At 44.1% G+C, this 15,619-nt stretch overlaps 1 protein-coding gene across 25 annotated transcripts in view; it reads right to left on the reverse strand.

The window, feature by feature from the left end:
- Positions 1-15,619, reverse strand: part of GALNS (galactosamine (N-acetyl)-6-sulfatase) — a 55,516-nt gene that overhangs the window by 31,392 nt on the left and 8,505 nt on the right. For 24 of the 25 annotated variants that reach the window (XM_082320372.1, XM_082320371.1, XM_082320369.1 and 21 more), the window contains exons 5-11: positions 14,897-15,040; positions 12,919-12,985; positions 12,675-12,802; positions 11,727-11,866; positions 10,404-10,507; positions 4,108-4,244; positions 1,400-1,502 (exon numbers count right to left, since the gene is read on the reverse strand). In XM_082320372.1, the coding sequence (XP_082176498.1) occupies positions 1,400-1,502; positions 4,108-4,244; positions 10,404-10,507; positions 11,727-11,866; positions 12,675-12,802; positions 12,919-12,985; positions 14,897-15,040 (823 nt within the window). Of the gene's footprint in view, positions 1-620; positions 1,276-1,399; positions 1,503-4,107; positions 4,245-10,403; positions 10,508-11,726; positions 11,867-12,674; positions 12,803-12,918; positions 12,986-14,896; positions 15,041-15,619 lie in introns of those variants that run through there. The other variant, XM_082320384.1, reaches the window with a different exon arrangement.

Here is a 15,619-nt window from a genome sequence, read left to right on the forward strand (position 1 = left end):
AGATCAATGTAGATGTTTATTTATTTCCCAGCTAGGTACCTAAGTGTGTGTATGCGCTTATATTACAACGGAGAGCGATTATTCGTGTGTGACGTTATCTTCCACGCACATGGGAAAAGCACGCCTCAGCCCGTTCGGGTACCCGCACACACGTGCGTACACGCTCCCAGTGTCTCTCACCCAGAGAAAATGTGATATATGGCTTTTACTCACATACTAACCTAAACAAATACATTAACTCATTTTAGCTGCGTAGAATTAGCATTGAGACAGAGCGTGCGACGCATTTCTGGAGCCAACTTTCCTTTCCTCCTTACTCCGTGTAAACCAGAAACTTTGACTCCCGGAGCATTACAGTCTTAAAAAGACAAACGCACATATTTACAGCCCTGAATGTAAATGACTCCCTTGGAGCTGACGTTTCCTTCTACCCCCAGGACATCCCAATGAAAGAAACCCTGCACTTTTATATCCACAAATGTCATCAGCACTTACTTCTGCACCTGTGATGCCTTGAGGACCCACCATAAGTTTAAGAAAAAAAAAAAAAGACATAAAAAAATAAATCATACAAACAATCCCTCCCCAATACCAGCCTGCTGTCAAAATTGCTGAGAGCTGTGCCATAATGCATTTAGTTCATGTCTAAAGGTATAATCAGCAAGGCACATGTGCGAACCTGCCATTCAAGAAATGCCCCAGAGTTTAGTACCCAAGTCTGAGGCAGGAACGATACAAAAGAAGAAAAATAATAGTGCTTAACATCCAATTGTGAGAAGATCAGCCAGGAAATTACAAAAGCTGTGCCTATTTGGCAAATAAAATGTAAAACATCTTATAGTGTGATACGGGCTTGCAGAAGTGCTGATAATAGATTAAACACATGTACTCTACTGTTTTCAACAACTGCTGTTCTTTCCACTGTGTGGTTCCTAGGGTTTTCCTTTTCCCTTTCAAGAAAAAACAAAACAAAACAAACCTATCCCTATTCCATTTAAATAGTTCAGGGCACCAGGTCTTTTGTGCTAGAACTTGTGAGACACATGATCAATTCGGCATCGGACTCCAGGCTTTGTAAGGGTCCACAAGAAAGCTCAGAATTCAGCAGGGAAAGAAGCTTAATATTAAGGAGCATTAAGTGCTGATTAAAGGGAGCACTTCTCAGAACAGCTCAGACCTTTCTCCTTTTCCTCTGCTTGCCTCCGACTTCAGTAGAGGGGTGCTGTGACACCAGTCCCCTCAGATTTTGCAGCAGATCTGGTAGCTCTTAAGAGGCTGCGAATAAAAGGCCGGCTTGCAAATGCCCAGTGACATTCCCCAGTTTAAAACTCTGCTTTAAAGGATTATTTTTCCCCAGGAGAATGAATGAGACCCAGGGTGCAGGTCGGTGTCCTGTTACCTTGCTGTACTCCTCCCAGGAGTTGCTCCAGGTCCAGTAGTGAGCCTTGTAAAGCCCGACTCTCGCTGCCATCATCTCGTTGCCACGATAATAGAATATGGGCCTGAGAAGGAGAGCAAAGCTGCATGAGAAACGCCAACGCGACGGGCCCGGGCAGCCACCGTCGCAGCAGCCTCGCTGATAAGGGAAACAAACACTTTAATGGCGTCTGACTTCCGATTCGGCTATCAGGCAGAAACAGGCTGCCTCCTAATAGTCTCCACTGCAAGGTTTTCAATTAACATTTTTTAAAGTGTTCATCAAGTTGAGAGCTCACAGGGAGCAAGAATGAAACATTATACAGCTTGGCTGCCAGTGATTGTTAATCCTTGAACTATCAGACCCTGTTATTTCCTATCGAGCGTGCCGATTTAAACACCAAATGTCTCAGAAGTGGCGTGTGTGTGTGCGTGCGCGCGAGAGAGAAACAGGGATTCACAGGATACGGGATGCTCAGCCTCCTCTTTACGGCAGCACCAAGCTATGTGCCGGTAGCGTCGCGTGGACAGGGTGGCCGGGGAGGACACCAGATGCTGGCCTGTTCTGGATGACATCTCCGAAAAACTCCATATGGAAAAACCTGGCAGCCAGACATGCTTTATTTTTAACTCCTGTCCATTTTCTTTCCCAAAAATCTCCCTTTGCATCATCCAAACATACCACTGAAAATTGCAGGTTTTTCTCGGAGTTTTTCCTAACTAAAAATACATTTGAGAAATGCACCTCATGCGGAGCATTTGGTCCGCACTCGTGTACACACACTCCCTTTCCCTGGGCATCCCAGCAATGTTCCTGTCGGTTTCCCCAATAACACACTCCTGTTTTTTGGGGTAACGGTAGGTAATTTTACTGAAATGGACTATCTGCAGGAGAAAGGGTCGATTTGTTGGTGCAGCTCATCACACAAGGACATCAGACTTTCGTCAGCTCTTCCTCCAGTTGTTTCAGGCTGCTGACAGGACGAGACCGTGAAGCTGTTTATCGCTCTCGGTAGGGTACATACATTTTTGTCTTTCGTTCAGAGACGCCACTCGGCAAAAACCACTCACTTCGGTGATGCCACCTTGAAAAAACAGTCCCTAAATGCAAAGTAAGATTAAAATATCCATGTCTGAACGACAGCATTGGCCTTAGATCTCTTCTATTTTAAAACTGTGGCCTCTGCTGCAGGTTCCTTGCACAATGAGCCTTTCTGCTTTGTCACCAGGGACGGCGGTGAACAAAGCGGGGAGGCTGCTGCCAGCAGAGCCCACTCCTGCACCCTTAACGCACCTGAAACGCCCGTGAAATAACGGCGGCTTGAGAGATCTGCCAAAGCGCAGAACCCGATCTAAACCGGGCCCATTAACAAAAGCCCAAACAAACATGCCACGAAGTACGCCAGTCTCCCTTTTCCTTGCCATAAACACTCACTATTTGACAGGCTATTATGTGCCCCTTTGACTGAAGGTGTGGGGGTTAGGTTTTTGCTTTTTAAAAAAAAAATATATTTTCTATCTTTGAAAGAGGATTACAGCTTGCACTCAACATTCTGCTATTACCGATTTCTTTTTTCCCCAATCGCTTTTTCCTTTTTAAGCTGAAAAGAACACAACAACTGCATCTCCTGGAAAGTTTTTGGGGGCTGTGGAAGCTGGGACCTGGTCAGGTCTGGGGGGGGAAAAAGCCACGATGCACCTTGAGTGACTGCTATGGTACCACAAACAGCACCAGTTCCAGGGGGTTGGTGGCTGCAATGAAATTCTCTTTTAAAACAACAAAGAAGCTTTACAAACTGTCAGAAGTAAAGATGGGATGGGCTGTGTTCGAGGAATACACAACGCCTCACGTCAGCCACTGGCCGAGCTCTTGGGTAATGCTGTACGCGTGCTTCTTGCGTTAATGGGCACAAAACCAGTTTTACGGTACAAAGCCTTATGTCCGACACAGAAAAGAAGTCATACATGTTTTCCATGCATCTGTTTCCTTGCTGTCTCACAGAGAAAGAATATGTTTGTATTCACATTTCCCGGGCTGCCAAATTCCTCATCAAAATCACAACTACAAGACCTCTCTTGACCTCCGATCCTTCCAACGAGAGAGCCAAAGATATTTGCTGTCAGATCTCAGTGCCTGTACCCAGCAGCTGAGAGCACTCCTCCATGCCCATAAAGATCCCAGGTCTTTAACCCAAATCTATTCTTGCAAAAGCATCCACAGAAACAGGACCTTGGGAGGCGGTGGGCTTCCAGTTCAGCCGCAGCAGCCCTGCCTTCACCTCCAACCTCTCGCAAGCTGGGGCTATAAAGACCCAGCATACTCTTGGATTTTTTTCCAGTAATAAATAATGTATTCTCCCCTACCCAGGCTACAGTTCTCAGGCTTTTATCTCCCCTGTTGCCATATGTTGTTCCAGGGATCCCTGCTAACCCTCTGACATTTTCATCTGTCCCCAGACTCCACTGTATGGCAACATGCCACATGTCAGGAAATCCCACCTCTGCTTGCGCCACCGGAGAATTAGCAATAGGGAAAAGCTCTGGTGCTGCCCCCACCTCACTGAGCGGGAGCAAAGATCTAACAATTCAGTTTATAAAATATTTCTGTAAACTTGATGTAAAAAAATAAACCAAAAGTTGGCATCGCTTCAGTTTGGAGGCAAGGGTTGGAGCTCTGGGCTCATAACTAACCTGTCAATTAGCTTGCCCTGCAAGATGGCAGGTAAAAGGTCGATGCCGTCAATCTGTCTGTCACTGGGAGGCTGCAGTCCCGCCAGGGAGAGGCTGGTGGTGAAGAGATCCATCACGTTGCCCAGCTGATGACTGACCTGCAAAATCAACAGAAACACATTTGCAAAGACCTTCAGTAAAAGCCAAAACGGAACGGGCTGGTTTCCACCAAAGCAGAAGTATTGTTTCCTGAACCTCCTTCTCCGCTAAGCATCTTTTGAGAATATCGCCCTGTATGGTGCTGCAGTCACCAGAAAACCTCCTATTAAAATAAAAAAGAAGACAGTCCATAATTCTCTACTTCCAGGGAGCATTTGCATTTTGGTTCATTTTTTCATTTTCCTCTCCTCCTTCTCACTTCTCTCTATGCATCTACTTTACAGGAGCACGTTTTCGCAGAGTTCAACTTAATTTAGCAAATTCCGAGTCATTTGCGGATTGAAAAATCAGCACTTAAACCAAGGGAAAAAAAAAAAAAAAGTTCTTGATTTGTTCTGTCTCCAGGTCGTCTCTGGAGCCCAGAATACCCTGAGAGAGTTCCCAGAAAGCACAGGGATAGATGGATAATAACAAAAAGAACCCGATGACTTCATCTGCAAACCATTTCCAACAATTCAAGAACTGTAAAGTTGTGGTATTTTTAGTATATATTTTAATAAGGGAGAAAAACATCTGGGTTTGGCTCCAATGGAGATGTGCAAGATTTATTTCCCCCCCCCTTGCTTTTTTTTTCCCCCCTTCCTTAATTGGAAGCCATACTTATCTCTCTGGTCTTAATTATTTATATTTTAAAAATCTAAAAAGTCTGTTCTGACTGATTCTTTCTGAATCTTTGCTCCCATCCTCCTTGCGGTATGCTGCAGTTATCTGCCGGAGGATGTTTAATTAGCCAGCGACACACTAAATTGAAGCAGCTACGTTCAAATCAAGAGCAAGACTCTCTCGCACCAGGATGCACCCGCAACAAGATGCGACATGAAAAGAGCTTTTTCAGCCGTACCGCTTGTTCGGAGACAAGAAGCCATCTGATACAAGCCCACATCTGTAAGCACAGAAGCACTTTCTGAGCGAAATCCAAGTCCTAGCAGCAGCCTTGCGAATGGCAGTGTGAACATTACGATGCTGGGACTATCAAAGACTTTTTATCTCTGAATCCTCTCTCTACGCACAAACAGACCCCTAGCTCATAAGCTGACACTAATTATTTAAATACAACAACAAATGAGAACATGATAAATGAATTTTTGCGAGATGCTGGCTCTAGGAAAAAAAAGCAACTGAAGGGAAAATGCTATTTTTGCTGGGACACTAAGCCTTTTATTAAGAGACTGGGCTGAAAAAGGTGAACAGTTAAAGGAAGAATTAACAAGTTTAAAAAAACAGAAACTGGAGAAAGCAACATGCAGGGGACTGATTACAAGTTTAACATTACAATATCACATTACTTGATTACAGTCATTTCAAATTTTAATGGCTTTCATTCATCAAAAGGTGCTGGCAGGAACACATAATATTAAAGCTGCGTGCAAGAATATTTCCACAACTCTTAAGAAGAAATCAAAGTGCAAAGCTCTAAGCACAAGAGGAGGCCTGACGATGGAAACCCTTGCCCAGGAAAGCAGTTGGACCAGTTACCAAGATCAATAGATCTCGCAGAAGGTCTCGGGCATTTGAGGTTAAGCCTTATTCATGGAGACGGCAGCAGCAGGCAGCCTGAAAGAGGTCGTGCTCAGCCTGTTCTGGTAGGCAGCGACGAATAGAGGTGAGCCCACAAATCCCTCACAAAAAGCAGATGTATAGATGAAGTTGCCTTTCTGCATGGAGAAAAGGATGGGGAGCTTCTGGTACACAGCTGTGGAGAAGGAAACAGAACTGAGCCCTTCGACGGGGTAACCCTGCTTCTTGCTTTCCCCGGGGCCATTTGGCAAACACAGACCCAAAGCTGGCCGCGTCGTCCACGGGATTAACTGTGGCAGACGGTGCTGTGTGCTCCTCGGACCGTCTGCTTGCGCAGGCTCTTCTCTGGTCTCAGATGTGCACTCAAAAAGGACTAACATTAAAAAAAAAAAAAAACACAGTACACATGCGTTGGAAAAGAAAAAGCCAAAGCCAAACCATCGGCTGACACGTTACAGAGCTGGACAGCCTCATGAGCCACTGGTGTTGGGAACGCTGCACTCCCTCTGAAGCCAAAGGGGATTACCAGCGCTCAGCATCTCGGCAAAGATGCTCAGTCCCTCGTAGGCTCATCTGCCGGCTAATTTACCCCGAGCGAGCCTTCGGAGAGCTGCGGGGTCAGCAGAACACCATATGCCGAACTTGGAGTCAAATAAAGAAGAGATCTGGCACGCTCCGTCAGGAGCGGGCAAGCAAACTAGCGTCGGAGACTTTTGTAATTAGGCCTCTCGCAATTTATAAGGCAAATCCAAAAGTCACTTTTCTTGTCGTTCCATTGCCTCGCCTCAATCTTTTGATAACAGGCAGCAAGAGGCAATCACTGACCTGAGACTCGTGCCTCTAATATCACCTAATTTATACATCGCCTTGCGACAATCCAGCAAGGCCACCATGGTCTTCTTGTACTGGCCCTTATTAACCATAACCAGATGTAGATGACTCTCTTTAATCATCCAATTACGTTTCTGGTCTCAGACAACATTTTTCTGTGAAGCAGAGAAAACTTCTTAAGGAAATTAAATGCCCATGCCACAGCCACTTGGATTTATCTGTGCTCTGCAGCACCACAGTGAAGAAGGGGGGAAAAAAAAAAGGTTAATATTTATACAAAACTTTGAAGTATTTTCAGAGAAAAATAAAAAAATTACCATTTTCTCCTGTCAACAGTGCTCTTTCATTCTAGTTGCCTTTCCTATTTTTATTTTTTTTTTTTTGAGAAAAGAAAAAAAGAAAAATCCAGAGAGGGCAACAGCCCAGAGAAAATAAATAATATATAAAAAAGAGCGAGATCAGATATTGCTCGTATCAGTGAGAAACAGCCGGTATTACGCACGTAAGAACGGATTTTTCCCCCTTCCTTCCCCCCCTTCTTTTTAATAAACTCTCAGTATACACATAATGTCTTTAAGAAAATGAAATCCTTTTGCTGTGGGCCACGTCGCTAGAAGAAATAGTCACCACTGCTGTTATCAGTGCTTTCAAGCTTTAACTCTGAATCAAAGGCGACAATTAATAAAGTCGCCCCCGCCAGGAATGGAAAGGAGGAAAGCTAAATATTTGAAACTGGGTGAACAAATGTCAGGGTGTTTTTAAATAAAATCCTTTTACAGTTATCACAGCGAGCAGACCTGATATCCCTGTCTAATTCAATTTCAATTTGCGCCCCATGGGAGATAGTGAAGAAAAGGTTGCAATGCTGTCTTTGGGTTGATATGTTCTTTTCTCCTTCAGGAAGCAGGCACGAGAGAGGAAGGGGAGGAGGGTGAGGGAAGAGAGGAGGAGGATTCAAATACCAACAGAATATGATTCTTTTTTTTTTTTTTCCTTTTCTCCAGCTGGATCCTTCCAGAAGGCAGATGTGATGTGGGGAATGTTGAAACACTGATTTGTTGTGAATTCACCTGGAAAACGTAGCTGAGGAGGAAACCGCAGAAAGGCTGTTTGCGTGTGAATAAATATTCCTGACGGGGAACCAGAATGAACTCAATGTTGATGCCAAGAGCAACACGCGCTCCCGAGGCATCCCTCTCCCCCCAAAACCTGCAAATCAGCCAACCGATGCACCAAGTATCCTAACCTCTATCAGTGTCCTGGCCAGTGTTCACAATCCTCTCACCTAACTTCTTTTGTTTAAATAAAAAAGTATTCCTTTAGTTAAGCAAACAAATGTACCCTTTAATAGAAACAAAAAACCCGCATCCTATATATCAATAAGATTTTAATGAACTGCCAGATCCCCTCAGCGGGATGAGCCTTCCACCCAATAACTGGATTTCACTGGCCAAAGACACAAGTCCTCTTTTTTGGGCTGAAGTTGTGCCAGCTGAAACGCTCGCTGGCCCTCCGCCTGCTTCTCCAAACGTCCGCGGCTGGAAAGGAGCAACCATTGCGCCGGGAGCGACCCCAGCGCGGGAAGGAGAAGTTGACCCTGCGGCTTTGTGCCGGGTACTCCTGAGAAGCTCTTTGCTTCCACCCTGGTTCAGGGCTCCCAAGCCTTTGTTTTCTTCAACGCTTTTGAAAAGAAGGAGCAAGGAGAGACTTTGAAGCAGTTTTCCCACATTTTACAGATTCTTGGACTACACGGGACTTAGGGTGACTAGTTTAAACTCGCAGTCAAGATGATGTTGAAGCTACAGACTCCATAAGATACAGAAAAGAAGCCAAAAATGTACCAGCAAACACACGTCCCTTCACTTACTATGTCAGCGAAAGAGGCAGCTATGAAGCAATAACTACAGGCGCCCTGCAGGCCAAGGGAGCGTGGGCTGTATTACACAGAAGCAACGTCAAACCTCTCACCTGCCGTCAGCGCTGCTGTGGGTACCAGTGCTGGAGCCTCGATGGCAAGAATACAAGCAGAAAAGACATATAAGTAGCTATCACATATTTACTTATCAGTAGCATCATACGGGGGTCTCGCTCAGAGGAGAGCAGCCCATCCTGGGGACAGAGTTCAGAACAGGCTTCTCAAGGTACCCGAGTGGAGCCCAAGACGACATCTGGGAGCGTAACACCCGCACGTGCGGACGTTTGGCAGGCAGCGTCGTGAATTGGAGCCCAGCATAGGAGGGATTTAAAGTTAGGTGTGTGCTTAAGTGCTGAGGATGATATCAACAGCGGTGGAGGAGGGGATTTTTGGGCGCATAGCTGCCCAATAAGCCTTAGGCACACTCTCCAGCTCGCTGAGCACGCGTGGGCTCGTGACAGCACGACGTCAGTCAGTCCACCCACCTATGCAAACACGTTAACTCTGCCCAGAAATAAATAATTCACAGGAATTCAAACAGCGGCTTCAGCTGTGGCCTCAAGCAGGAAGCCATGCATCACACCAGGCTGCTGAGAAGGTTCTGCGCCGCATAAAGCTTCACCGCTGCACTACATGCAAAAATCTACCTGCGAGAGGGGTCCAGCCAGTTACGGTTAGAAAACAAGCAGGCACAATGATTTCTCTACTCATGTTCCTAATTATCCTTGGAGTTACTACAATGGAAAGAATTCTTAAATTCGGTATTTACTTGTCCCCATTTATAATGCATGTTTACTTTTAGCACATTATTCAGTTTGGACATGGAAAACAAAACAGTCAGCTTCAGTTTCATGTTCTCATATGCTAGCCCAAGGCTGTTGTACTTGGCTTGTAAAGGCTTTATGGAAATGTTTGAATTTAAACAAAAAGACTGTTTTCATTTCAAATTAAAAAAATAATAAAACATCCTTAGCAGGTTTTGTGAACTCTTTCAAAATGATGAAACCAAACTACCCTTCTGCCCTCAGCTGCAGATCTAAGCTATCTGAATGTAAACGATAAATTATCATTATCCTGACTCAATTAAACCACTGAAAAGGAATGCAACTTCGAAAAATGTTTTATTTATGAATAGTTTGCAGTCTTAAGCACAGTGCCCAGTTAATGAAGTATCACTTTCTTCAGGGATGCGAGATACTCACAAAGGGGAGGGAATCCGTATTATTTACTGTGAACCCTGCCTGCAGAAGAATTGATTGCATCTTTCTTTAATGAGAACTGGGACAAGAGAGACTGGTAGTGCCACTGGAGGATCAGTTGGAAGCGATCATATCTGAATTTGTGTACAGGCAGGAAAGAGCAATAGTCTGGTATCTAGACCTCCCCAAGTGGAACTTTTATCAAACATCAAAGCGAGAGCCGTGAGGGTCAAATCACTCGATACTTCAGGGCACAGAGCGTGTGTGTGGGCAACACTCCTGCTCTAGACTGGGACACGCATTGTGTCACATGTGTCTTTATTCTCCAATTTGTTCAAATATGTAACCCACTAAGAATACCGTGGTCCAAAAGCGGAAAGGGTTTAAACAAAGCAGGAAGACAAAAAGACCAGACCGCTTGGTGCTCACAGAAGTGTTGATCACAGACGCTCTAGATGCAAATTTGCAATAACGAACAGGAATGGCATCCTTCTCTAGGGGCAGCGTTCAGCTCCTTGTTTAGACAAGCACCTGGACTGACACGTTGGGCATGTTAAGTCTGATCCAAAGCCCGCTGAATCCAGCAAGAACCACTCCATTCACTTCAGACCGATCAGAATTGTTCAGATACTCACCCCTCCCGCAGGTATATGTCCGGGCCACCAAGCAATAGCTGGCTCTCTCATGCCACCTTCAAAGGTGGTTTGTTTGCCACACAGAAAACGACCGTTGCTTCCTCCTAGAGAGAAAAGAAGCCGTAAAAATCACGATACGCCAATATCCTATTTCAAAGGGACACTGTCAGCTAGGAAATTTTTAGGTTAGTTTTAAAGGAGTTTTCATTTCTGCATGAATGCTTCTTCAAAAAACATGTCCAGAGTTGTTTTGGTTTGGTTTTTTTTTGTTGTTGTTGTTGTTGTTTGTTGTATTGGTTTGGTTTTTTTTAAATATCCCTCTATGATGAAATTTTAGAAGCGTCTTTTCAGGTCAGGGAGAAAGTGACAGTTAAATACAACTTGCTATCAACCAAACAAAGAAAAAACCAAAAACCAAACAAACAGAAAATACTTTGCTGGCATTTTCCTTCCCTTTAAGGATGTTAATTGCTGTTTGTAACTCAAGGAAATCTGACACTTTCAGGCAGAAATAGTATTTTTTCATAATCCTTTTAAAGTAGCAGAGCACTATTAGATGCAGATAGGAGAATGAGAAAAATAATCACGCATTCCCTGAATGTTCACTCTCAGAGATAGCAAGTGCCTTGCAGCAATGTCTGGGTTTTAAACCCAGCCTTGTAGCTAAGCTTGCTGAGGAACAAACAGGGAGGTGTCGCGACTGATTCCAGGTCCCACAAAGTCAAACACAGTGGTTTCAGCTGAAATCAGAACTCAGGATACTCCCTGCTCTGCGGTCCAATAACCACGAGACAGCCTGCCTCCAAACAGAAGAGAGTAGGTTATAAAATCAATTTGCAATGACTCTGTTTGAGAGAAACAATCATTTAAACAAAAGAGAACTTGTGAAGTAACAAAACCACTTTTTCTTCTTCATATTTTTCATGAGAGCTAAAGGAGGAGGGACTTGAACTGTCTGTAATTACTCAGAAAGCTCAAATATGCATTTGGCAGATGGAGAGTAAACACCCTGCTAAGTTATTGTGCCTGGGACTAAATAAATTTAAAAATATTCAGCCCCTGACAGTGGAGCACAAAGTGGAAATGCACACAGGTGAACCACCACGCTGGGTTAGGCCAGAAGTCCTAAATGGACTAAATGGCCAAGGATACCTCCTCCAACAGTGACCAGAAGTAACGAACAAAAGCTAACTCTAAACGTAAATCCTCTGCATTTTGAGGCTTCTCCTAACTGCATAAAGGAAAACCCCACATACAGGTCTCTTTCCCCCCAGACATGGAGATTTCACAACCCCAGCCCAGGTTTATTCATCTGACACTCACCTTGTTTAGGAGCCGAAATGAGAGCAGCCCCATTATCGGAGGTGAAAAACACAAAAGTGTTCTCAGCGATGCCCAGCTTCTGAAGATGTTTTAGGATTTTTCCAATGCTATCATCAATTTCTCGCACAGCATCCCCGTATCTGAGGCAAAATTAGATGCAAAACATTAAAGGCAGCAAAAGAGGAAAAGTCTCACACAGCATAGTGCATTGCAATCAGCCACAACGCTTTTAGCGGACGTAATTTATACCTGTGCTGCAGAGAGCAACACTTTTGTGCATCAGGTACTGTAATAACGTTTTCCACTGTCACTGCAAAACCCACGTCTCCTACCTGCAGAGAGCAACCTCTCTTGGGTATTAAGAGTCAGAATTTGTTCAGATGTGAGCCACTCTTGGACAGAGACCAGCAACTGATGCAAATTTAGCTATAAACTTCTCAAGTATAGGCAAAGCCACTTTGCCATGGACTTGAAGCTAGTAACATAGTTTTGCTTGTGGATGCTGGTTGGAAACTGCAATCTCGGAAGCAAGGCTCACAATATCTACAGGGCTCTTTGCCTCCTGTAAATTGCGTTTTTCATGCATGCTTTTCTACTTGCTGCTCTGATTTACAGGCTTTTAAATCAAGCACTAATCATACAAAAGCCTTCCAAAAAATCATCTGTGCCACGTACAGCACTTCATTACTCACACAACTGGCAAAGGAGCTTGGACTCCCCCTTCTCCCCCCATTTTAGTCACAAGATCTTCATTTCAGATTATAGCAAAATTATTAAAGAACAACCCAAGCAAAGGCCTCGCTAACTAACGTATTTCAGCACACACACACACTTGTGACAAATGATCTATATACTTGGATCTAATAAACATTGCTTAGGTTTTCTTTTTCTGCAGCATGAGCTATTAATTAAAAAAACGAAACCAAGACCCACAAAACCAAGACTTACAGTCCTCTCTGACTAGTGCCCAGGAACTGTTTGGAGGCATAAACAGGAGCGTGGGTAGCATCAATTGCCCAGTATAAAAAGAATGGCTGCTGGCTGGCCTGCTGCTTGCTAATAAAATCGAGAGCTTCCTGTAAACAACAATAAAAAGGAATTTAACAGAATCATCCTCTGCCATCTAAATCTCTCCAAAAAAAGAAGCATAAAGTCACTGTGGCTTAGAAACCAGTATTAAAATAGATGGTACCTGCAGGTAGATCTGAGTCAAGTTGGCTTCACCCGTCTTCAGATCAATTTTGAAATCTTCATAATATCTTAAGATAAAATGAATCAGAGAGAAAAAAAAAAAATCAATCTTAAGGAATATACAACATAAAAAGGTGCTTTTTTCCCCCTTTGTTACTGTGTAAGTAGGTGACAAACAGGTCATAGCTGCCACTCAGCAAACTCTCTTCAGATATTAAGAAGAATGTCACCATATTTTTTCTTATGGGAGAAAGCAGTGAAACAGCTAGATCCAAATTAATGATGACTGCAAGTTTTGGACAAACCTGAGCCGCCGACCTGTCACCGTTAAGCTATTAGAATAGGGGTAGGATGCTTAAAGATCTCATGCCACTACTTCGATAGAGAGCTCTTTGATATGCGAGTAAAATTTTCAGAAGGACACAGCAACTTCCAGTGAGATAGAGCAATCCTGGAATCAGCACTTGGGCCGCTTTGAAAACGTTATGTTTGAAGTATCTTTAGGCACCAGTTAAGCAAAGAAGGGTGGGGGGCAGTCCTCAGGAGAATATTATAAATATATATTTATAATATAAACAAGATGATACCAGACTCAAAAGTGAATGGACAAGAACGGCATAGACTGCAGACTTGGAGCACAGAATGGTGTTATGCAAACAGACAAAAGGTTATTACAAACAGGAAGAAAAGGAATAAAGAGGTCTTTCAGTACTGAATGGAACCCGCTTCCAAGAGAAGTAGTGGAGTGAAATCATCCCAGGAAGCCTTTAGGGCGCAATGGGATAAGCAAACATCTCTGGGAGGGAGGCACTGTAGAGCAGTCACATCCCTAGATGGTCCGCACGCAACTTGCGGGTTGGCCTTGGTACTCAGACCTTTATTAATCCTCAGAATCAAACATCTAGCTTCCTATTTAACAAGCTTCAACTTTAAATTTAGCTGGTAAGGTAGAGATGAGGAAGACAGGATTTAGAATAAAGTTTAGTAGTCAACGACCACGCCGAGTCTCTGAGGGCCATCAATACCGCAGAAGCAGGTCTGTATTGTCTCAGCTTTAACTGGAAAAGTCAGAGCGCCGCAATCACAACTGAGAAGCAGCAGGCACTGCCCAGGCAACAGCGCTCGAGTACCCTTTGCTGCCAGCGCTGCCTTCAAAATCTCTTCTTCCCCCAGCAAGGACTACCCTCGCCTCCTCGCCTAGACGTGAAATTCGCATATCTCTTAATCTATACCTTCCTGTTTCTGTCTGCCTTGTGCGTTTACCCACAAGGCTTTCCCTTAATTCTGTCTTAGCGCCGGTGCAAACCACCACCTAGGCCTTGTAAGGCTGGATATTGGCCATCCCCAGACTAGAGGGCAAGTCCTGTTCAAAAGTATGAGGGTAAAGCAAGGGATGAGATCCTGGCACAGGATATTGTAGGGTCCAGAAATATGACTGGGTTTAGAAAAGAGACAAGACTAGTTCATGGAAGTTAAGTCAGCGGCTATTAAAGATCTGGACACAACGTTCAGTTTAGGAAGGTGGACAACCATACAAGAGAAGGACCATTCCACATATCTGTTTTCTTATACCCTTTCTATAAGCGGTCACTACTCATCACAGAGTATAAATGGGCCTTGGGCCCGACCCAGAAGGGCTGTTCATGTGGTTCATTAACGTCTACAAGTATCTTTCCTGCACTGCCTTACTGCTGAACTGCAGGACAGTCAGGGCAATCCATCGTAAGCATTTCAGATCATATACGAGGCTGGATAGTGCCAATCCTTGACACACTATAGAAGTGCTCTCTAGAGGGTGAAGTACCTGTAGATCACTGCCCATCCAACCGAGCCTGTAACTCTGATTCTGAAGCAGCTGCTGGTTTTGCCAACCCCTTTTCACCGAAATGGGTTTGCTACGCTAGCACTTATCTTCCAGCACTGTAATGTCAGCAGGGAAAGCAAAGAAAATAACATTACCAGGCAAGCAGCTGAATTACCTGCCAATCATTTCCCAGTCCCTATACACAGGGATATTGGGGAGCGCTCTGTTATCAAAAGGTCCAAAATGGCAGTTTGGGGATCCAAACCATTCGTCAAACCCATGCTTCAGGGGGTGGAACTGGGGCCTGTGACCCAGATGCCTAGGAACAAAAGAAACGAGTTAAAATTCTACTGCAAAGAAGCAAATAATAATCTCATCAGAATGGCATGCAAGAAAACAAGCTTTGCCTAAGAAGAAAAACTTCAAGCATTTTAATCAAATAAATGACTGCAGAGCATTGTCTTGATCTTTCTCATACTTGTTGCGAGCGAATCCATGCAGACTCACTCCAGCGCTTACATGTATCCCATTTTAGTCTACTGTCCAATCTTTGTTTTCCATTATTTCCTTCTATTGGTGTCTTCTCTCACGCTGTGTCAATGATCCGTACTGATGGACTACACTGCCTGAAGCCATCGCAAAGATGCACATAATGTTTTACTTAAGGATTCTGATCTATGACAAGTCACTTTTATACCACTAAGCTGTAAAAACACAAGGTAAAGCTCATGAAATGTACCATTATATCTGCATTCCCTTTATGGAGTATTCATGCTGCCAAAACGGTACAAAGAGACCTGAATGTGAATGAGTTCTTTACGTTCACGTGTGAACATAAAACACGTTGAGCTGCTCCTGATGACAGCTCCCTTCTATGATGCAGCTTGAAAATGTGCCA

The sequence above is a fragment of the Platalea leucorodia genome (genome assembly GCF_965183815.1).
Source record: "Platalea leucorodia genome assembly, chromosome: 8".
NCBI classification, from domain to species: Eukaryota; Metazoa; Chordata; class Aves; order Pelecaniformes; family Threskiornithidae; genus Platalea; species Platalea leucorodia.